Source organism: Curcuma longa, chromosome 6, assembly GCF_044706935.1.
Source record: "Curcuma longa cultivar G26 ecotype Majalengka, Jawa Barat chromosome 6, ITB_CL_G26_1.1, whole genome shotgun sequence".
NCBI classification, from domain to species: Eukaryota; Viridiplantae; Streptophyta; class Magnoliopsida; order Zingiberales; family Zingiberaceae; genus Curcuma; species Curcuma longa.
Genome location: NC_133866.1, coordinates 7218952 through 7239591, shown reverse-complemented (window position 1 = coordinate 7239591; position 20640 = coordinate 7218952). Strand labels below are relative to the sequence as shown.

The following is a 20640-nucleotide window of genomic DNA, read 5'->3' as shown; positions in this document are numbered from 1 at the left end:
ATTTCATTGGTGTCTTGACAAAATCTCCTCTTACTCAACTCTAATCTTTATTTTGATTTTGATTGATGGCTAACATTTATACTTGATTCACCTTGATTTCAACATTACAAAGACAATTTAGCTTGATGCCTAAGGAGAGATTTTTGTAATCAATAATATGTCGTAAGATTGAATTTCATTCATAACCTATTTACTTTTATTTTTATATATAGAAAAATCTTATGAAAAACAAAAATTAGGGCTTTCCCAATAAAAATACAAAAATAGAAAGAACATTTTGAAATTTTCTCTTGCCACAATCAGCTGGCGAAACAATATTCCAACAAATCTTATCAAATCTGTTTATAAGCACCTAATATTGTACATGACCATCCATTGAAATCTTCTAAAATAAACTTAACGATTGTGTTCGAATACATTTAAGCATTGGTAACAATCATCATTCATCAATCAACGGATTAACTTCCAATGGATAGTCTTACCCAAATGCATCATCACATCCCATCTCGTCTCAGTTCAGATTCCATCCACAATAATTCACTTCGTCTGACTCTTTCCTTTCTTGGATTTGCTCTTACTCTCTTGTATCTTCTTCTTTTTAGCTTCAGGAGTGATCCACACATAGTCCAGTGGAATCACAAAAGGATCTTGTATATCTTCCACACGGCTACTAGGTCCTAAGCTTATGGAGTTACTTTGGCGATAGGGTACCTTTATCCATCGAATCCATGAGCTCGACGTCTGTGTTTCAGGGGACTGGCTCCCAGGACTAGAAGGAGGTGTTGAGAACTCTTCCAATGGCTGTAGCTCCTCAAATTTAGTGAAAGTAACCAGGACGCGGATTGTAGGAACAACTGGAATGGCAACCTGCAAGTATCTGTTATTATCAGATTAACATAAAAGATGTGTTCCAGACAAGACTGTTGCAACCATCATTTAGCTGTCAAACATTGAGTTGGATTCACATGCTGCTGGAACAAATTTTTTTCATAGTCGAATAGATTGAATTAAATTTCATCATCATTTTCTTTACAAAGTGCAAATTTGGAGGTAGACCAGTACTCGCAAAAAAGAGAGCATTTAAGACAAGCAATAAGAAACCAGAAGGTAGGTTATGAACAATCAGGTGAAGAGAACATAAAAATGCAGAATATATCACACAACAAAATGACACAATCACCATGTGACTAAATAATTTGGATGACAACCAAAGACACTAACGCTTCTAATTTCTACCGTAGTAGATGCTAGATGTGCTCAATGTATTAGTCTAATTATTTTGCTCATCTCAAGTTTAAAGCTTTAATTAAGAAATAGATACCTATTTTTGGCACAAGCTTTAAATCTCTAACTTCAAACATTAAAATGGAATAATTCTTTTAAAAATTCAAGCAAACTTGTTCATGTTCATTATTCAAACGCAGTATACCTATTACCTGCCCATGCCAAATTCTAAATGAGCCAGGTAACTTCATCTAGTATGCATAGCAAAAGTGAATGAATTAGTTATTACGGAAAAAACTGATTAACAAAAATCATTAAATAGAATTCTATAAATGCACCAATTGTTCATCTTTAGGAAGATATTCCATGTTGAACATGCACCTTTAATAAAGATCAACAACAAAAATAAATTTGTTAATATTTAAAATGTTATCTGCATTGCTTTCTTGAAATGGTAAAATATCTATTCTTTTGTACACTCTAATATTTAGCCTCTTCATCAAGCCTTCCAGTACCCATGTCGGACACCTGACACTACGAGTCAAGCACCAATACATTTGTTTACCACATTAAAACATGTAAAACTTTAAAAAAAATGAGATCTTAGAAATCTAAATCCATACCCATATCATACACATGCACACCAAGTCTACGTAACATTGATGCACCAAAACTTTAGATTGGCATTGGTATCATGGCTTGCATATATGGGATAACTCATTAACTTTATTGGTTTCAACCACTGGCCTGAAGTGGTTAAGCTGGAGTAATGGACTCCACTAAGCTTATAAACTCCTTTATTATCCCATAACTAACATGTGAGTATAAACTAAGTTGTCATAAACTCTCCCACTTTAGGTTTGAGTGCCCATCAATCCTAAGTTTTAACTCAACCCACAAACATCCCTAATACATGAGGCTCATTAATGGCGCTGTCATTGTATACGCATTGCTTTCCATACATCTCATCATACATAGAATTAGGTCCACTCTAGTACAAATCCTCCCAACCTTTACATAAGTGAGAGAATTGATTTGTTAACTCATAAAGTTTAATGATTGGCCCAATTGCTTAAGTTAAATAATAGCTACATATTTAAGAATATAAAGCCCTTCCATTGGCTCACAACTCACCATGTATGACTAAACTATGGTATCAAAAGTCTGCTCTACATAAAACTTGACATCTTGTCAAATCTAAAGTGTAATACAGAGTCTAGAATCGTCATTGATCACATCATGTATATGTGATGTCCAATAATGACACCATTATTTATAAGCAACCCTTTCCCACTGTGCCTAGCTATAAGTTCACTTTCATACAAATTCTCCATAGGGTGAGCTACCTCATTAATTTGGTAGGCCCAACCAGTGACCAAGTTAAATATAGCATACATATATTACTTATAAATTGCCAACACTAGCACACGACTCAACATGTGAACTAAACTAAGGCATGAAAAATCTTCCCAACTTAAGGTCTAGCATCCTAGTCAAAACCAAAAGTCCAACTCAAAGTTAAAAACCAACCCTAATTTGATGGTAGTGAGACCCAATAGTGGCTTTGCCATCAGGCAGGCTCAATCCTTTTCAAACATCCCCACCATGTTTAGAATTAGTTAGTCTCTAATACCAAATATCACAGTTCATATAGATAAGTGAATTTTTGCATTGCCGCTACAATTAACTGAGATATATTTTCCATTTACATGAATTGATCATCATATTTAATGTCTCATATCACTTAGCTATGGCAATGAGTTGTTTTTATTTGGTTATGGAATTGGCTTATATTTATTTCTTCACTTCATCATCTTATGTGTAGCTTAAGATTTATCTATTTGTGTATTTGATTGTGACTACTGGTATTGGTCTTTTGCTGTGTTGCTTTCTGACAAAGGAATGTAGTTGTTGTATAAATTCTCTACTATGTTTTTACCCTTATGCATTTTCTTTCATCCCTAACTCTTTGTCATGTGATGTATGTACATCACAATTATCATAAGATTGAAGGAATTTTCTTAGAATTTTTTTAGTGTTTTCAGCTTTAAAAATTTTATCGATGTTTCTTCAAAACAAAGTGACATAGTATAAGGACATGAATTAGAGGACTTGCTAAGGATCAAGGTATTAGAGTCTAAGACCTAGGTTGCTAAGCAAAATCCACTAGCTTTGGATAGCAAGTGCTGAATTTTAATCAGGACATCCACCTTTTGGTTCAATTCATTACCTTTGTAGAATCATATTTCTTTTAAATAGAGAGAATGCTATGGGGTTACATTTTAATAGTTTGTTTGATATGTAAACTTGGAGATTTATAAAAGGTTGCTCAGTGCACGAAGTTCCCGCCAATGCAGAATCCCAGAAAAGGGTCGTACCATATTAGATCTATTGTACGTAGCTTTATCTTGTATTGCAAGAGATTATTTCCGTGGCTCGAATCCATGACCTCAAGGTCACACAACATTGTAAACTTGGAGATTTATAATAATTTAAAAAAAAACAATATGCCTATTAAGAAGAGTGGATAACATGGACAATTGAGTATGATATGGGATACAACAACAAAAGACATTAGAATAATACAAATATTAGTATTAAAAATTTTTAAAAATTAGAAAAGAATAAGAGAAAACATGAGATTAAAAAAGAGATTGTGGGAGAATGAAAAATGAGTAGGAGAATTATGAAGTTGAGAAGAGATTGAGAATGTATTTAGATGAGGGATGAGGTGGTACTCATAAGGAAATTTGAGAAATTTTTATAATCTTTTGAACTTTTAAGGATATTCTAGTAAATTTGCAGCAAAAAGGCCAATAATACCTCTTTTTTCATTTTAGGGCATTTGAATGGTATTATTATTATTATTATTATTATTTGATAATCCAGGTGTCCAAGAGGTTGACGGCCTTCCCCCCTAGTTCACATGGTATTTTATTTTTAGAGGAAGAGGAGTGGGGACTTGGTTGGGCAAGATACATGGAATGCCCAACCTATCCCATTGGTTAAGAAGCACCACCTAGCCTATGTTTAGGGCTTGAGCCCTACCTAATCAACACCTTTAAGTAGGTGTAATTAGGGTATAATTTTGTTATATATTTATTATAAAAATCATGGTGTTTCAGCATGATTAACCTAAGATAAATTAATTAAACCAACAATTTAGTAATGGGGGTTGGATGCATTTAATTGGTTTACCTAATCAAGTTAGCATAGGCCTAATAGGATTAGTATTGATTTATTGTGAACTAGAAAAATAAGATTTAGGATTAAAACTAAAAGTTAAGTTATGTTTGTTTAGACTGAACCCAATGGTGAAACTCTAGTTTAATTTACAAACTGAGTTGTGAGTTGTGGGCTAATTATGAGCACTTATAAGCTTGGATAAATGAGCTATGATTAATTTGGGCTCAAGTGCAGCTCAACAAAGTCAATGGATTATGAAAACCTAGTCATTGTGAGATATCTGGAAAGGGAAATCCATGTGATAGTCTCATCCCACCTATGAGTGATAATTCCAGGTTGAGTTAGACTTTAATTTTTACAGGGAGTCAAGTGGTGACAAACCTAGTTCAATCTCATATGTTAAATTGTGGGCTAATGAGGGAATTTATAAGCTTAGAAAAGTGACCTACTACTATCTTGGGCTAGCAATTCCTCCTAACAAAGTCAATGAGTCATATCTCTCACCTAGGAGGTTAAGATAATTAGACTACAACAACTATAGCAAACCTCTCTTTAGAGATGCATACTTGAGACAAATTTATTACCACTTTCCAGTAGCCAAATGAATCCTGCTAATAAATGATTAAACTTAACTTACCACTTTGTCCTGGTATAGATTATATAGCGCAGAAGAGATGTTCTGGTGTCTCATTAAATGGCTGAAATTTGAAGAGGCTGGCCATTGATAGTCCTTGCAATGATTTCAAATGTACATATCCTGATATATGTGACTATTTAATGCAATAGACGAGGCTAGCTTCCTTGCTTCCCCTTTTACAACTCAGCAAATAACTCTGCCAAAATTTCACTCATCGCCTACATGCTATCTCTCTCTCATAATGCCTTTATATCACGTCATCTCATATGGATCTTCTTTTGTCACCTCATAGTAAAAGAAAGATGACACATACAATCTTCATTCATCAAAGGATGCAAAATTGAGGAACAATACTAAGACGCCATTCAAATACTTGATACTCTCTCAGTGATGTTTTCACATTCAACCAATCCTTTCATACTTCAGTTTCTAGTAGATCATTGACAAAGACATACATTCCTTGGTATTCTTAAGAAGTGTGTGTGAAACATTCCAAGGGGTAAAAAATGTAATATAACCAAACCACACTTAATGGATTAGAGTGTTGGATATTTTAAAAATGCATAAAACTATTAATATTGAAAAAAATTACGGTCGAAATGAATGTGTGAGGTTACTAGGATAGATTAAAAAAACTATAATGCCTGAGTGTTAGGCATAGTCCTGGTGGATAAAAGAAGAAGAAAATACTAATGTAGTAAAGATGAAAACAATGAGATGGATGCTCAAAACAGATACAATTAAATGCTATAATCTATGGTTTGTTAGGTATATTTCTGATAAACGGATGATAAAATGAGAAAAATATTTACAATGGCAAAAGCATATAGAAATGGAAAATAGATTATATAGAAAAAGGATAAATAGAAACTAAAGAAACAAAACTATAAAGTATCTAAATAGCCAAGGTATTCGTAGTGATGACTTTGCATAATGCAATGGCAGGCTAAGGTAATATACTATATGTAGTCAAACCAGCAAATATTTTTTCTTCTATACTATATGTAATCAACAACCTATATCTTTCTTCTACAAAAGCTATTATACAACTGCAAGAATAACCTGAAGATTAGCTCCTGATCACCTTATATACCATCTCCAATGATAACCATTCCAAGGGCGTGGATCATCAACACTGAATTTTCCAACAACAAAGCCAATACCCTAAGCATCTCCTTGTAAGTTAAAGGACAGATTTTAAACCAAACTAAATTAAAACTTCACAGTCTAAGGAAGAAGCAAAGCATAACATGGTAATAGTTTGATAACAGGGCAGCTGCATCATAGAAGCATGAAATTCTGTGAGAGTAGCAGTGTACAAATAGACTTACAAAGAATTACATAGCAGTCTACGGGTGGATCTTCACACGATAAACAATTCATTTCTAAGGACAGATTTCACAATTTTTAAAGGAACACTTTCTAACACTAAACACACAAAATAACAGTGGTCAGTCATGTGCGAGAATGCTATGAACAATCATTGCAAAGCTTGAATGGCACAATTTGGTAAATGCCAAAAGAGGTTAGCAAAAAAAAAAAAAAAAAAAAAGAAGTAAATTTCATGTTATTTTAATCTCATACCTTGACTGGGAATGTTCCAGGAGGGAGCTTTGTAGTGAGAAGATCCCTTAGACGACGAATTGCCTTGACTTTGTTTGCCATGATATCAAGCAATGGTAATAGCTCTTCAGTCCTGAGTGGAAAATCTGGAGAGAGCCATAAAACAGGCCTTAGACCTTTCTTATACTCGCTCTCTTTGCTACTCTCTTTGCGGCGATATCCATTTTCAGAACTGATTCCCGACTTTTTTGAATCCCTGTCCTTTCCTCTCTTAACCTCCTCCCCCTTGTTAATAACCTCTACTGAGTGCTTTCCTGGTCTACTCTGGTAATGAGATGGAGAATCACCAAGGAGATCACTCACTTTCTCCTCCACACAAAGTGAACTTCTTGGAGGAATATCTTTCTTCTGTCCCTCTTGTTTTTGATTGTTTCCCCTCCTTCCCCAACTACTAAACCAACTTTTCCTGTCCTGTCTACTCTCACAAATACTACTGCTACTACTACTACTACCTACATCTTGGATTTCAATCTCCCCGGCCTCATAGCAACTATGTCGATGAGCAACATGCCCATCTGATTGGTATTCATCAATTATGTCAGGTGATTCCATTTTGAGAGCATGCTCTAATTGATTCCGCTCCTCTTCCGTCAAAATATCATCAAACTCTTCAGTCTCCGTATCATTATCATTACAGGCAGAGAGGAATTCTTCATCAGTCATTGCCCCTGGCACCCGGCGGGACTTGACACTCACCATAACATTATGCATGTCATACACCTTAGCCTTCCAAGGTCCAACCATTTCTGACCTCTCCTGCCGCCTCCATGTCAACTGCGGAAGAAGGACTGCCTGGGTGACGTCGAGCCCTGGCCGGAATATGTTTGTCTGAGACATCGCGGCGACTTCTTGCTGGACCTCTGCCTCTGTGGCTGGCGCGCCAGCCCCATCCAAAGCATTCATTACCTCCTTGTCCTTGTGCGAAATCATGCACAGGGACCCAGGTGGAACCTTCCCGTCCTCAGATCCATCGCCGAGGAAAAGAACGCTTTGGTCAGATCGTTGAATCCTGAAGCCATCGAATCCGGCGAGAGTCATATCGGCCCGGAGATTTGACCCCCGCTTCCAGATCTTGTAGGTGTCGGAAGGGGCGATTCGAGAGATGAAAGGGATGACAGAGCTCTCGAAGTGGAAGGTGATCTCCATGTAAAAGTCCCGCATCCGACGCATGGTAGCGACGACCCGCGGCAAGCGGCGGCACCACTTGGCCCAGGCGAGAGGCTGGTAGTGGCGGACGATGATGCGGGCGAGGTTCTCCTCCCGAGCGCATATGGCCTCCTGCAGCGCGCTCCAACCCTGCTCGTTCTGGAGGCTCCAGTCAGCGCCGGCGGCCATTAGCATCTCGACCGCGGCGGCGTCACCGAGGCGGACCGCGAGATGCAGCGGCGTCTCCCTACCAGGAACATCGCGGCGGTCGATCACGGCGGAGACCGCGTCGGCCTTCTCCTCCTCCGCGAGCGACGCCGCCTCGGCGCGCACGGAGGCGGCGTCCGCCAGGCGCGGCAGCGCGGAGATCACGCGCTTGAGCCCGGAGTAATCACGCGCGAGCACGGCCCTGTGCGCCGGGCTGTGCGCGTACTTGATCGGATCCAGGCCGGCCATGCCGACGCCTCGCCTCCCTCCTTCTCCCTCTCTCCCTCGAGGGTTTCGCACCAGCCGTTCGACCTCCAGCAGCCGTCAGCTAAAACCAGAAACCGCTTTCCACGTTCAAATCAAACTCGGAGACGGCAAAGACCGAGAGATGGAACAGCGACGATCAAGGAGCGCAAAGGGCAAGGAGAGAGGGGGGCTGATCCGGGCGACCCAAAGCCGCGGACAAGTGCATGTATCTGGAATTTCTCCCCCTTTTTTTTTCTTTTTCAAATAATCGCACGTATTCAGTGCGTGCGTATATCTCTATCTATCTATCTATCAATCCAAATGTTAATGTTGCGTGGATGCCGAAGGAAAGCGAGAAGGAGAAGGAAAAGGAAAGAGGAACCGATTCGAAAGAAAGATGAAAAGAAAAGAAAAGAAAAGAAATAAAAGTCCAAAGCGTGGCGATGGCAATTATTTCATTTGGGAGGGCGGACCGGCCGGTTTGTCCGTAGAGGAGAGGACCAAGGAAGGGTCGGAAATATAAAGCCGGCCTGATTAGGTGGTCCAGGCGACGATTAAATGCCAGATTGGTGCGGTAATTATTAAGCATCAATTTCGCGATCGAGAAGTCGGGGATCAACGGTCAATAATTGGACCGAGCACGTGGGCAGCACGTGCTGAGCGTGGTTAGTGGTTTAATGGTCATGTGATGAGGGCGACGCGACGCGAAAAAAGCGGTGGGGGAAAAAATGGGTAAGTTTGGATTGGGTTTAATTGGGCTTCTTCTTATTGGGCCTCAAATCTTACCCAAATTGGGCTTGTTTATGGGCCGAGATTAATTTGATTTTCTAACCTCAATTGAGTTCTAACCTCTCTGATCCATAATGTGAAGACATAATTGGATGAACGTGAGAAATTATATTTCAATCAATGTTGAGTTGGGGTGTGTTTGATTCGCTTGAGCTCATCATAGTTTGATTGATCAATCCGGAAAAAGGTGATTTTGCTCACCTCAAGCAGCTTAGTATTGCCAACTCCACAGCGAGATATAGACAGGTAAATCATGAGTACGCAACATCTCATAGGTGCGAGGGCATACTTCAGGCGATGAAATCCTCAAGAATCGACTCGTGTCCAATCTAGTAAATCTGTCATCCCAATACCAACTACGCTACACTCGTGGGAGTATAGCTTGATCGATCAAGTTGCTTGGTTTGGTTGCCAAACTTAACCGAGGATCGCCCGAGGATGGAATCAATATTAGACTTTGTTGCTAAGATGAGGTTTAACTTGGTGAGAGAATAGTTAAAAATAATCAAGGCATACAATTCCTTTGTTACATCGATTATTCCTGAAAATGATTAGCTTAGTCCCAAGGAAGTTTTCCATCGGTCATCATGGTAAATCAAGAAACGCTTGTGATGACCTATCTAAACGACTCATCTATTATCCATTACATAAAAAATCTTAGTTCCTACTATTCTATTTGATTTATCTTTTAGTCTTTTGACTTACTTTATTTCTAATCTTCGGCCAAATGCCAATAGTGGAAAGAATAAGTCACCATAGCAATTTTTCATCCTATAATAGGAAGCTCCAATTTTTATTTTGTCTAGCCTTATTGTCCTTCGCCCTAAGCCCAACAAACAACAAATAGTTTATTTGATAGTAACAAATATTGAATAATAATTTAGAATATATCGAGGTAGTGAGATCAATATTCGATAGTAACAGATATTAAATGTCACCTTTGGAGAAGACAAAAAGCAATCGGCTTTGTCACCTGTCAGCAACGGTGAAGTGAGAAAGAGGAGGAGAGTAAGATGTTACGGTGAAAATAAGTATTCTCATCAACTCTAATTCAAGCCTCCCCCAAGTATAATTTCTGGATCCATCCTTACTTATAGTACACCACAATTGAGTCTTAACCCTGAGATGCTTGAGATCCACACTAGATGTCTAACCACTACACCGTAGCCCCGAGGGCACATCGTCTATTTATGATAGTATATGTGAGTATTGACCACTATCTTTATAGCTAAATTGGTGTCTTAAATAGATATAGAGGGTAAGAAAGAGGTCCCTTCAAAGGTTCACAGCACACTAAAAAATTATTAAAAAAAAATCAAATCAAGAGCTCTCTTGTTTTCCTCGATTCATTTCTCTTATTTCAATACTTTTAGATTATAAAATTCCTCTCATCTAGGAGGTTATTCGGTACTATGATTTATCTTCCTTCTATAGGTCTTAGGGCAGACCATGAAAGGGCGCCTAAAGTGTGCATTAATACCTTTCGCAACAATTGGATTCATAAGAGTGTTTCAATTAAAACTCCTTAATCATCTAATACAATTTATTCTTCTTTCTATGGTTCTCTTCTAGTAATACATTAATGGAACTATTTGAAAGGAATATATTCATAAGAAAAATCTTTAGTTCATCATAGACAATGAATTCTTTACCTATAATCTATTTTTTAACTAAAATCTATTTTTTAACTAAATAATTGATAGATAAACTCGAATTAATAGGACATTCAACAGAGTATAAGATAAACGCAAGCTTCAACTAAGCTACCTCGCGTTTACTTAGTTATTATATAAATAAACCTAAAACAAAATTAGAAATAAAAAGAAAAAGAAAAAAAATAATCTCGACCGTACAAGTGTCTTAATCCCGGTTTGGCCTTGAGCTTCGGTGCACGAAAGCCAAATTTTATCTCTTCTGCTGGCTGAGGCGTCTGCCCATACGCTCGCACTCAACGGTGTCCCCTGTTTGTGGTGCAGGATTGCCTGTGGTGATGACGATGGGCCACTGGCCCCACTGCCTGCACAAAAAACTTTATACGAATGCTTCCATAATATTTTTGGATTTGACAGCTTTTGATTAGGACTTCCTTCGCCACCGCATTGCCCTGTTCTTTTTCACTTTAATTAATTGATTAATTAATTAATTAATTAATAGGTCATATTAATTCTGATTTAGATTCCCACTAACAGTTGTCGCTGTACTTTTCCATCGCGTGTTAGTCAGCACTAATCAGGGGCGTCTTGTAATTTAAAAATAGTATTAAATTATTAGATTTTGAAGCAATATGATTTAGTAATTCTTTGTCTCTTGTACGTACTTGTTGGACCGATTTACTCGGAAGTATTTAGATGGTACTAGTTGGGTTGACCCATCTCGTAAAATAATTTAGGTTAGATTAAAATTTTATTAACTCATTAAAAAGAACTCATTCGAAAATTGATACAAATCAACCAAATAGATCAATTCGTACAAATTGTGAAGTAAGATGAATCAACTCTTCTCCCATTTTTGCCTAAAAGAAAGTATAAAAACAAATAAAATAGTAAAAAAATTAATAAAATAGTAGAAAAAGTAATAAGTTAGACATATATAAAATAACAGATAAAATAGTAAGTTAGACATATACAAAATAATAGAAAATAATAAAATAATAAAAAATAGTAAGTTAGACATGCATATGTTAAACATGCCTATATGTTAGCACTATCTATATTAGACATATCTATCTTCGCCAAGTCGAAAACGCCTACCCAACATTTGAAGATGCCTACTCGACATTCGAAGACGTCGAATACGCCAAGCCGAGGTAATGCTATATACAATGTTAAGTCGAGGTAATGCTACGCTATATACAATACCAAGCCGAAGACACCTACTTGACATCGAAAAATGCCTACCTGACACCTGAAGATGCCGACAGATGCTGCCTATCCCAACACCCGAAGATGCTTACCCGACACCTAAAGATGTTATACGAAGACGTCAAAGACGCTTACCCGACACCTAAAGCTGCTGAAGATGCCTACCCGACATCTTATCTTCGCTTATCCTATGTGCATTATTTCACCTCATTCGTCAAATGATGAATTTTTGATAGACTGATTCGTCTAACAACCCTAGTTGGATTGCTCAACTTAATTAGATCATGTTAGTCGAGCTTAAATAAGTCAATTAATTTGAGCGAGATCAAATGGACTAAATGTGTTGTCAAGTAAATTAGAGTTTAGGATTTAGGATAATAATGATAAGCAGAACTTTAAATTTTAAAAAGTTGAGATGAATTAAAAGATTATATATATATATATATATATATATATATATATATATATATATTATATTATAAGCTTAATTCTGTAAAACATTTAGTTAATTTTAAACTTTATGAGATTTTAATAAATGGATAATTATTTTTATGACACAATTAATACTGTGAAATTAGATGGTTAAGTGAGGCATATAAATTGTATTAATGAGTTAGCAAGATTAGTTAAGATTAGTCTATTAAATGGGTTCCATGGGATACTCATGTTAGGTGGCTAAATCAAATTGATATATATACATATATGAAATAAAAAAGAATATTTCTTAATCCAATTAATATTTTTAATTATAGTAATTATTATTTTTGTTTGCGAGAGAAATAGCGCGTGAGTTGTTTTCTTTCTGTTCGCTTCGATCGCCGCCTACCCGCACGATACCACGTGATTATGCGCCTCATCTCACTCCAATAATTGCCAAAAATCGACCGGCTCCCATGCTCGTTTTCCACTATGCGACAACACAAACCGTTTCGAGTTGTTGCGGTTCCGGGCACCGACACGATTTGAACCTAATTCCAATTTCCACATGCGGCGGTCGCACGCAACCGGCCACCGACGGAGGACGCCACGAGCACCACCGTGAAATCGGCGGAGGAGAAGCTGGGCTCGGCCCATAAATGGCAGGTCTGCGTCATTTGGTCGTGCTCCTTCTACTTTGCGAAGGAGAACTTCCTCCTCCGGCGTCAGTTTCCCTTAAATTCCGCCACTATTTCCTCGCCGATTTGTTGATTCTCTGGTTTCTGGTTTCCAAGCGTCAAGATCCGTTTTTTGTTCCGTCTTTCTTTAGAGAACAAATCACCTTCTTTGCGTGCCTCCGGTTCGAAGTTTGTAATCTGATGCATAGAGATGGAATTTTGGACATCATGTGATCTTGTTCTGTGTCACATTTCATAGTGGCTGAAGTAATTAGGGTTTCTTTCTTCGTCTCAGAGTTTGGAACCATGTCCAAGTTTTGATCTGATGTGGTGTTGAAATCTCTGAATAAGGTCGAAAAGGATATGGATCAGTAGTGGCTGCCGGCGTCATCCATCGGAGGTAGATGGAGAAGGCGAGTGGTAAACCTCTGCAGCCGCGTGTGTGCTTCCTCGCCAGCCTCTGCGTCTTCTTCTGGGCTTTCATCTTCTATTTCCAATTCCGAGTGCTCAGTGGCAGCGGTAGCACCTCCAACCCGGCCCAGCAATCCTTTTCCTTATTCTCAATTTCGATCAATCCCCGACAGCGACAAGAAATTGCAACAGACAGAACCCTACCTGGTGAGTCACTTGCGTCCCGTTCATCTCAATTGGGGCCTCCGCCGCTGCCTGAACCCAAGCCATCGATCCACCGTCCAGGACGGCCCAAATCGAAGCCATCGGCCGGCCCTTCAGTGCTGCCGAAGACCTTCTTCCCCTTCACGGACGCTCTGAAGACGCTCGAGAACAAGAGCGACCCCTGCGGTGGGCGGTACATCTACGTCCATGACCTCCCTCCGCGGTTCAATGATGACATGCTCAGGGAGTGTAGAAAGCTGAGCCTTTGGACCAACATGTGCAAGTTCACCTCCAATGCTGGCCTCGGGCCACCCCTGGAGAACACCGAGGGCGTCTTCTCCGACACCGGGTGGCATGCTACCAACCAATTCGCCGTCGACGTCATCTTCAACAACCGGATGAAAAGGTACGAGTGCTTGACCAATGACTCATCCGTCGCGGCCGCCATCTTTGTGCCATTCTATGCTGGCTTCGACATCTCGCGCTACCTTTGGGGCTACAACACCTCGGTGAGAGACGCTGCGTCGCTCGATTTGGTCGACTGGCTCATGAAGCGGCCGGAGTGGAGCGTGATGGGTGGGAGAGACCATTTCTTGGTGGCAGGGAGGATTACTTGGGACTTCCGGAGGCTGACGGATTTGGACTCAGATTGGGGAAACAAGCTCTTGTTCTTGCCGGCTGCCAAGAACATGTCCATGCTGGTGGTGGAGTCGAGTCCATGGAACTCCAACGATTTCGCAATCCCTTATCCCACCTATTTCCACCCTGCAAATGATGCTGATGTCTTTGCTTGGCAGGACCGTATGAGGAAGCTGAAGAGGAAGCACTTATTCTCCTTTGCAGGAGCTCCTCGCCCTGGCAGCTCCAAGTCAATTAGAGGCCAGATCATAGAGCAGTGCAAGAATTCCAAGGTTTGCAAGTTGCTGGAGTGTGACTTGGGGGAGAGCAAGTGCCATTCCCCCAGCACCATAATGCAGATGTTCCAGAGCTCTTTGTTCTGCTTGCAACCGCAGGGTGACTCATATACAAGAAGATCAGCTTTTGATTCGATCTTGGCAGGTTGCATACCAGTTTTCTTCCATCCTGGATCGGCATATGTCCAATACACTTGGCATCTTCCGCGAAACTTCTCCACCTATTCAGTGTTCATTCCTGAAGATGATATCCGAAAAAGGAATGTCAGTATTGAAGAAAGACTGAAGCAAATTCATCCTGATGTTGTGAAGGTGATGAGGGAGCAGGTCATAGGTCTCATACCCAGGGTTATTTATGCAGATCCTCGGTCTAAACTGGAGACGCTGAACGATGCCTTCGATGTGGCAGTGCAGGCAATGATCGACAAAGTTATGAAGCTAAGGAGAGACATAATAGACGAAACCGAAGATAAAGACTTCATCGAGGAAAATAGTTGGAAGTATGCTCTGTTGGAAGGACAGAGGAGAGTTGGGACACACGAATGGGATCCTTTCTTCTCTAAGCCCAAAGATGCCAATGTTGTTTCTAATAGTTCGTCTGCTGAAGCTGCTAAGAATTCTTGGAAGATTGAACAAAGGGATCAATCTTGATCTAAATGCAATGCCCAGTTGGATCAAACACTCCCAACTTAAAACTCGTGATCTATGCAATGAGATTAGCTGCTTTTAAGGAGCTTGTAAGTCTTGACTACCCTTTCTTCCACAGATATAGAAGGTAGCAGGAGTTCTATCTTTGTTATGTTCATACTTTTTTGTTTCACTAGTGCATTTGCTTTCTTGTTTAACATGTTTTACAAAGATATAATAGTGATGGTTTTCTTGCTATGATATACACCCTCAGACTGAATCTGAGGGTTTAGTACAAATACCTGTGTATTTGCAGCTAGGTGTGCTTGATAAGCTAACAAAGTTGAGGTTGACATAGAATTAAGGGGGGAACACTTCAGATGGCTTTAGCACATTCATAAATCCATCGATAAAGAATCAAGTTATCGTCGATACATCATTGAGAGAAGAAATCTAACAAAGTTGTATTCTTAGTGAATGTTAATATAACATATTATCCATTGCATCTCTGTTCCAGTAATGTTGAATGACTGTGGATTGTCTGCTTGGTGGCATCATATGATCGATGATCCAAACGCATACAGTAGACTGCTGGAAAAGGTGAAAGAGCTGGTGAAGTTAATTGGAAGATGCAGAAGAAGATGAGGAGGATGAAGTTGATTTTGTGTATTCTGCATGCATAAATTAATCGAGGATGACAGGTCATAGCACAAAATGTTATTCTGTAAAATGCTGTTGAATTTATCTACAGTTAGTACCTTTGTTTATTTGGAAAATGTTATTCTGTAAAATGTTGCAACTTCAGCTGGAGGTGAAAGACAATAACTTTGATCACCAGGAAGAGGTTTTATAAAATATTAATAATTTGATTCATGTCTGTCTGTGTGTAGAGATAGACAGTTGTCAGCCTGTGGCACTCTGAGATGTTTTGTATGAATATAAAAAATTAGATTGATAGCTAAATGTTGTCTAACTATTTTTTTTATTAAGTATCTAATTTACATCAATATATTTTGGATGGATAGTTTACTTCACATTCTATCTATCAAATAAATTTAAGAAGCAAAGTAACTTTTGAAGTAACATTTCAACATCACTAATTATTCAAATGTCACATACATGCGTTGTATGAGTTTTAAACCCTAACTACTTAGAGAAAACATTCTATCTCTTACCATCATATCATACCTTGGGTCTATTTGAATTTATCACACCAATTCTTTGATGAAAAAAAAATATGATAACGTTCATGCCAAACATCCCTCATCGTCGATCCCACGGTTAGATAAAAAGAGATAAATTAGATACCAAACAATCCCTGATTGTCCCACTAATTTTTGGATACACTTGTAGTGGATAGGTGTGCTTTGATAGAAGTTAAAGCCAAATGACCATCTTATATTTTGCATTAGTTCTAGAGGGAATTATAGTAGATATTTTTTAGAGTTCCAAGTGATTAAAAAGTTATTCACTTAATTAAGTACATAGTCAACTAATTAAGGATAAAATTAAATCAGGCCAAATGAAGACCATAATTTGATTTCTTGAGATAAATAGTATGTGGGTTAATTAGGAGGGCAGTCTTCCTTTCTATAGCCACCCACAAATGTTATGGGTCTAATTGCATTGCCTTGTCCTGTTATGTGAAGAATTAGACGCTGAGCTGTGGATTAATGGATCTTTTGCATTTTAATGACCATAGAGAACGATAGCACATTTGGCAGTTGGTGGTTTTACTCCATCCAAACAAACTTTGGCTTTGATAAAACACTGCTCATTACAAATTAGCTTGCAATCGATCTGTGCATACAGATTGAGCACACAAGCTTAATTGTTTATTTACTGATTACTAACAATAACCAGAGTGATAATGAAGGTGAAGATGAGTGCAGCTCCTGATAAATCATGGCGATGAACATCTCCTCTTAATCCTGACATGGAATCCATTCTTCATGTGAAGGATTATCGAAAGCTTCGGCTCCACTACTTGCCCTTCCACCGCCTCCACCCGGAAATTGTAGAGCATGGCCGCCGCCGCCATCTTCATCTGAGTGAAGGCCACCTCCTTCCCCAGGCATGTCCGTGGCCCCGAGTTGAAGGACATGAACTTGTACGAAGGCTCATGCCGCAGCCTCCCTTTCTCCGAGATCCACCGCTCTGGCCGGAACTCGCCGCAGTCCTTCCCCCACACCCCCTCCATCCGCCCGATGGAGAACAGAGACACCAGCACTTTGGTGCCCCGCTCCACTCTCTGCCCGCTCGGGAGCGTTTCCGACAGCACCGCTGCCTTGTGCTCGAATGGAACCGGTGGGAACAGCCTCAGCGCCTCGCAGAGTGCAGCGTGGAGGTACACCATCTTCCCCAGCTCCTCTGCCTCGAAAAGAACCGTGGCGGAGCACGATCGATCCTTTTCTGGAGATATGGTCTTTAGTTCCTCCAGTATTTTCGCTTCCGCCGTGGGATTCTTGGACAGCAACCAGAATAACCATGACAGAGCTGCACCGGTGGTGTCCCTTCCGGCGAGCATAAAATTCATGGCCGTATCGCGGAGGAACTTGTGGTGGAGTGCTGTTGTTGGCTCAGAATCTACAAAAACCACACCGGCAGAAAGCAAAGAGAAAAAAAATGAGAAAAGGCACCGAGGAATAACACCCAACGAAAAGGAGAAAAGCTTTATTGCAGTGAAATTGCATTCTCTACATTATTTGGAGTTGTATTTATACACAAGATGTGATAAGATGTGCACGTCACTTAACCCATAAACTTTACACCACGTAAGCCATAAACTAGGGAAGAAAAAGTCTTAGATAACTATCAAGAAAACTAAACGTTGTAACTCAAATTTTATCAGGATTATTTACTCACATTACTCCCCCTAATCCTGATATGGCTGTAAATCACGAACGCTGAGTAGTTGTCACATGGCAGCTACGCTTCCACTGAACGTTCGATGCATAGCCTGCCCTGTTAAGGCATGTGTTGCTGTATGACTGCCATCTCCGCTTATAACCACTCGTGTGGTTGCAATTGCATCTATGCCTTCAGTTACTGCATTTAAAACATACTCCTTCAGAACCGCAGGCACCTCAACTATGCTATCAATGGCTTTATAAGCAGCATCAACTGGACCTGTGCCAATGGAGCAAGCAATTCTCTCTTCTCCATCAGAAGCTATTAATTTTACAGTTGCTGTAGACAGACCAAGTGTTCCACATGTGGCCTGTAGTTCTCCAAGAGACCAAATAACAGGAGGCTGAAATATTTCATCCGAGATTAGTGCCTCCAAGTCTTCGTCAGATATGCGCTTTTTCTTCTCAGCAACTTCTTTAAAGCGTTTGAAGACATCATCAAGTTCCTTCCCATCGATCTCATACCCAAACTCCAACAATCTAGACCTCAAAGCATGGCGTCCACTAAGCTTTCCGAGGACAATGCCAGATTCGTTTGCACGAGCTAATCCAATGTCTTCAGGAGAGATAATTTCATATGTACCCTTGTGTTTGAGCATCCCATCCTGGTGGATGCCACTTTCATGAGCAAAAGCATTAGCGCCAACAATAGCTTTGTGTGGTTGTACACACAAGCCTGTATATTCAGCTACCATCTTGCTTGGCATCACAATGTGTTTTGTGTTAATTCCAGTATAAAGACCTCCAAGACACTTCATGGCAATTACAACCTCCTCCATTGCTTTGTACCAGCAAGCCTCGGTTGCAGCCTCTTGGTAACATTTCGGCTCTTCAGACATCACCATCATCACCTCTTCATTAATACCAACAATTTCCTCAGTGTTGGCGTAGATATCGGCAAGGGACCTATAACGGACTGGCCCTTCATAAGACTCGGGTGTATTTGATTCCGAAGATGAGGTAGCTGCATGGGCGTTCGATGATGGTGTAGATGGACTTGACACACTTGTCATGGGCACCACGGCTTCTGGTGTTGGTGCGACCTCTTCCACTCCTGCCTCAGCATCTGCTGCAACAATCGGCTCGTCGGAATAGGATGCATCCAACATAATAAACTCCGGCAAATTTTCTTCATTGTTAGCACCTGCATTCCATGTCCATTCACAATTTTCTTGAAATATGACATCTCTACTTACTTGTAGCTTGCCACGCCTTGGATCAAATAGCCGATGAGCTTTGCAGCCTTCCTCGACACCCAAGTATACCATGGGTGAACTTCTGTCATCGAGTTTCTTAAGGTGAGGGGTTGTGTTTTTCACATATGCAACACAACCGAACACCCTCAAATGAGCAAGATGTGGCTTCCTCCCCATCCAAGCTTCAAATGGGGTACGCTCTCCTAGCGCCTTAGTTGGGAGACGGTTTAGTAGATAGACAGCATGCCTAACCGCCTCTCCCCAGAACCTTGCCGGCATATGTGTACCCTTGAGGAGAGATCTTGCCATGGCCATCACGGTGCGATTACGGCGCTCCACAACACCATTCTGTTGGGGTGTGTAGGGAGCCGTGAGGTGCCGCTCGATTCCTTCATTTTCACAGAACTGAGTGAACTCCGTGGATAGAAACTCGCCGCCCCGGTCTGTTCGGAGTGTTTTGATCTTGTACCCAGTCTTGTTCTCCGTCAAGACTTTGAACTTCTTGAAAGTTTCGAATGCGTCATTCTTTGCTGCCAATAGAAACACCCACATCCACCTTGTGAAATCATCAACAATCAAAAATAAATATTTGTTACCGGCGAGTGTACATGGTGAGATTGGCCCGCAAATATCAGCATGGAGGAGTTCTAACGGCTTCTCTGCTCTAAAGTTTGCTTGGTACGGGAATGGTGACCTTGCATGCTTGGCCATCACACACACCTCGCAAAACTTGTTTGGCTGGGGCAATAGTGGTACACCAACTGCCAATTTCTTCTCCCCCAAAAGCTTCAAGTCCTGGAAATTGACATGTCCGAGCCTTGCATGCCATAACCAGGTTGGGTCTTCTAGGCTTGCTATGAGACAGACTTGCTTGAATGTCTTCAAGGTTATCTTGTACAAGCGATTTTGTGTTCGCTTTACCCGCATCAAGAGCTTCCCGCTCCTATCAATCACCTTCATGGTATCTCCTTCCATGTGCACCTCGTTCTCAGTTTCTGTCAATTGACCAAGACTCATAATATTACTACAAAGTTTCGGAATGTAGTATACCTCGTGGAGAGCCTTCTGATCGCCATTCTTGCATTCAAACACAACCGTTCCCTTGCCCATTATCTCAATGGTTGATCCATCGCCAAATCTCACCCTCCCGGTGATGGTTTCATCTAGTTCTTGAAACTTCTCGCGATGACCGGTCATGTGGTTGCTAGCACCGTTGTCAAGGTACCAGACGTCTTTATCTTCTCCTTTCTTAACATTGCGATACATATCCGGTAGGAACCTTTCTTCGCTGAGTAGAATGGTATCCTGCCGCTCACGCCTTGTGTGAGACTCCTCGTGGGACACGGTCATCATCAGTGCTGGCTCT

General features: G+C 40.3%; 2 protein-coding genes across 3 annotated transcripts; one reads left to right on the top strand and one right to left on the bottom strand.

Moving 5' to 3' along the window:
* Positions 1-292: 292 nt before the first annotated feature.
* Positions 293-8324, bottom strand: LOC141830709 (uncharacterized). The gene is made up of 2 exons (XM_074718125.1): positions 6632-8324; positions 293-867 (listed from the first exon to the last, which is right to left on the bottom strand). The coding sequence occupies exons 1-2, from the start codon at positions 8270-8272 to the stop codon at positions 538-540; spliced, it is 1971 nt and encodes a 656-aa protein (XP_074574226.1). The 5' UTR covers positions 8273-8324; the 3' UTR covers positions 293-537.
* Positions 8325-12883: 4559 nt separating this feature from the next.
* Positions 12884-15857, top strand: LOC141830718 (xyloglucan galactosyltransferase KATAMARI1 homolog). 2 transcript variants are annotated; one of them, XM_074718135.1, is made up of 2 exons: positions 12884-13631; positions 13710-15857. In XM_074718135.1, exons 1-2 carry the CDS (start codon positions 13418-13420, stop codon positions 15191-15193), a joined length of 1698 nt encoding a protein of 565 aa, XP_074574236.1. In that variant the 5' UTR covers positions 12884-13417; the 3' UTR covers positions 15194-15857. The 2 variants fall into 2 exon arrangements, with proteins under 2 accessions (XP_074574236.1, XP_074574235.1); XM_074718134.1 differs by having other exon boundaries at positions 12884-15857.
* Positions 15858-20640: the final 4783 nt, after the last annotated feature.

Coding starts and splice junctions, on each gene's coding strand:
- LOC141830709 (XM_074718125.1), bottom strand. CDS start 8,272: ATGGCCGGCCTGGATCCGATCAAGTACGCGCACAGCCCGGCGCACAGG. Junction 868..6,631: donor CTGGAACATTCCCAGTCAAG/GTATGAGATTAA, acceptor AGATACTTGCAG/GTTGCCATTCCAGTTGTTCC.
- LOC141830718 (XM_074718134.1), top strand. CDS start 13,418: ATGGAGAAGGCGAGTGGTAAACCTCTGCAGCCGCGTGTGTGCTTCCTC.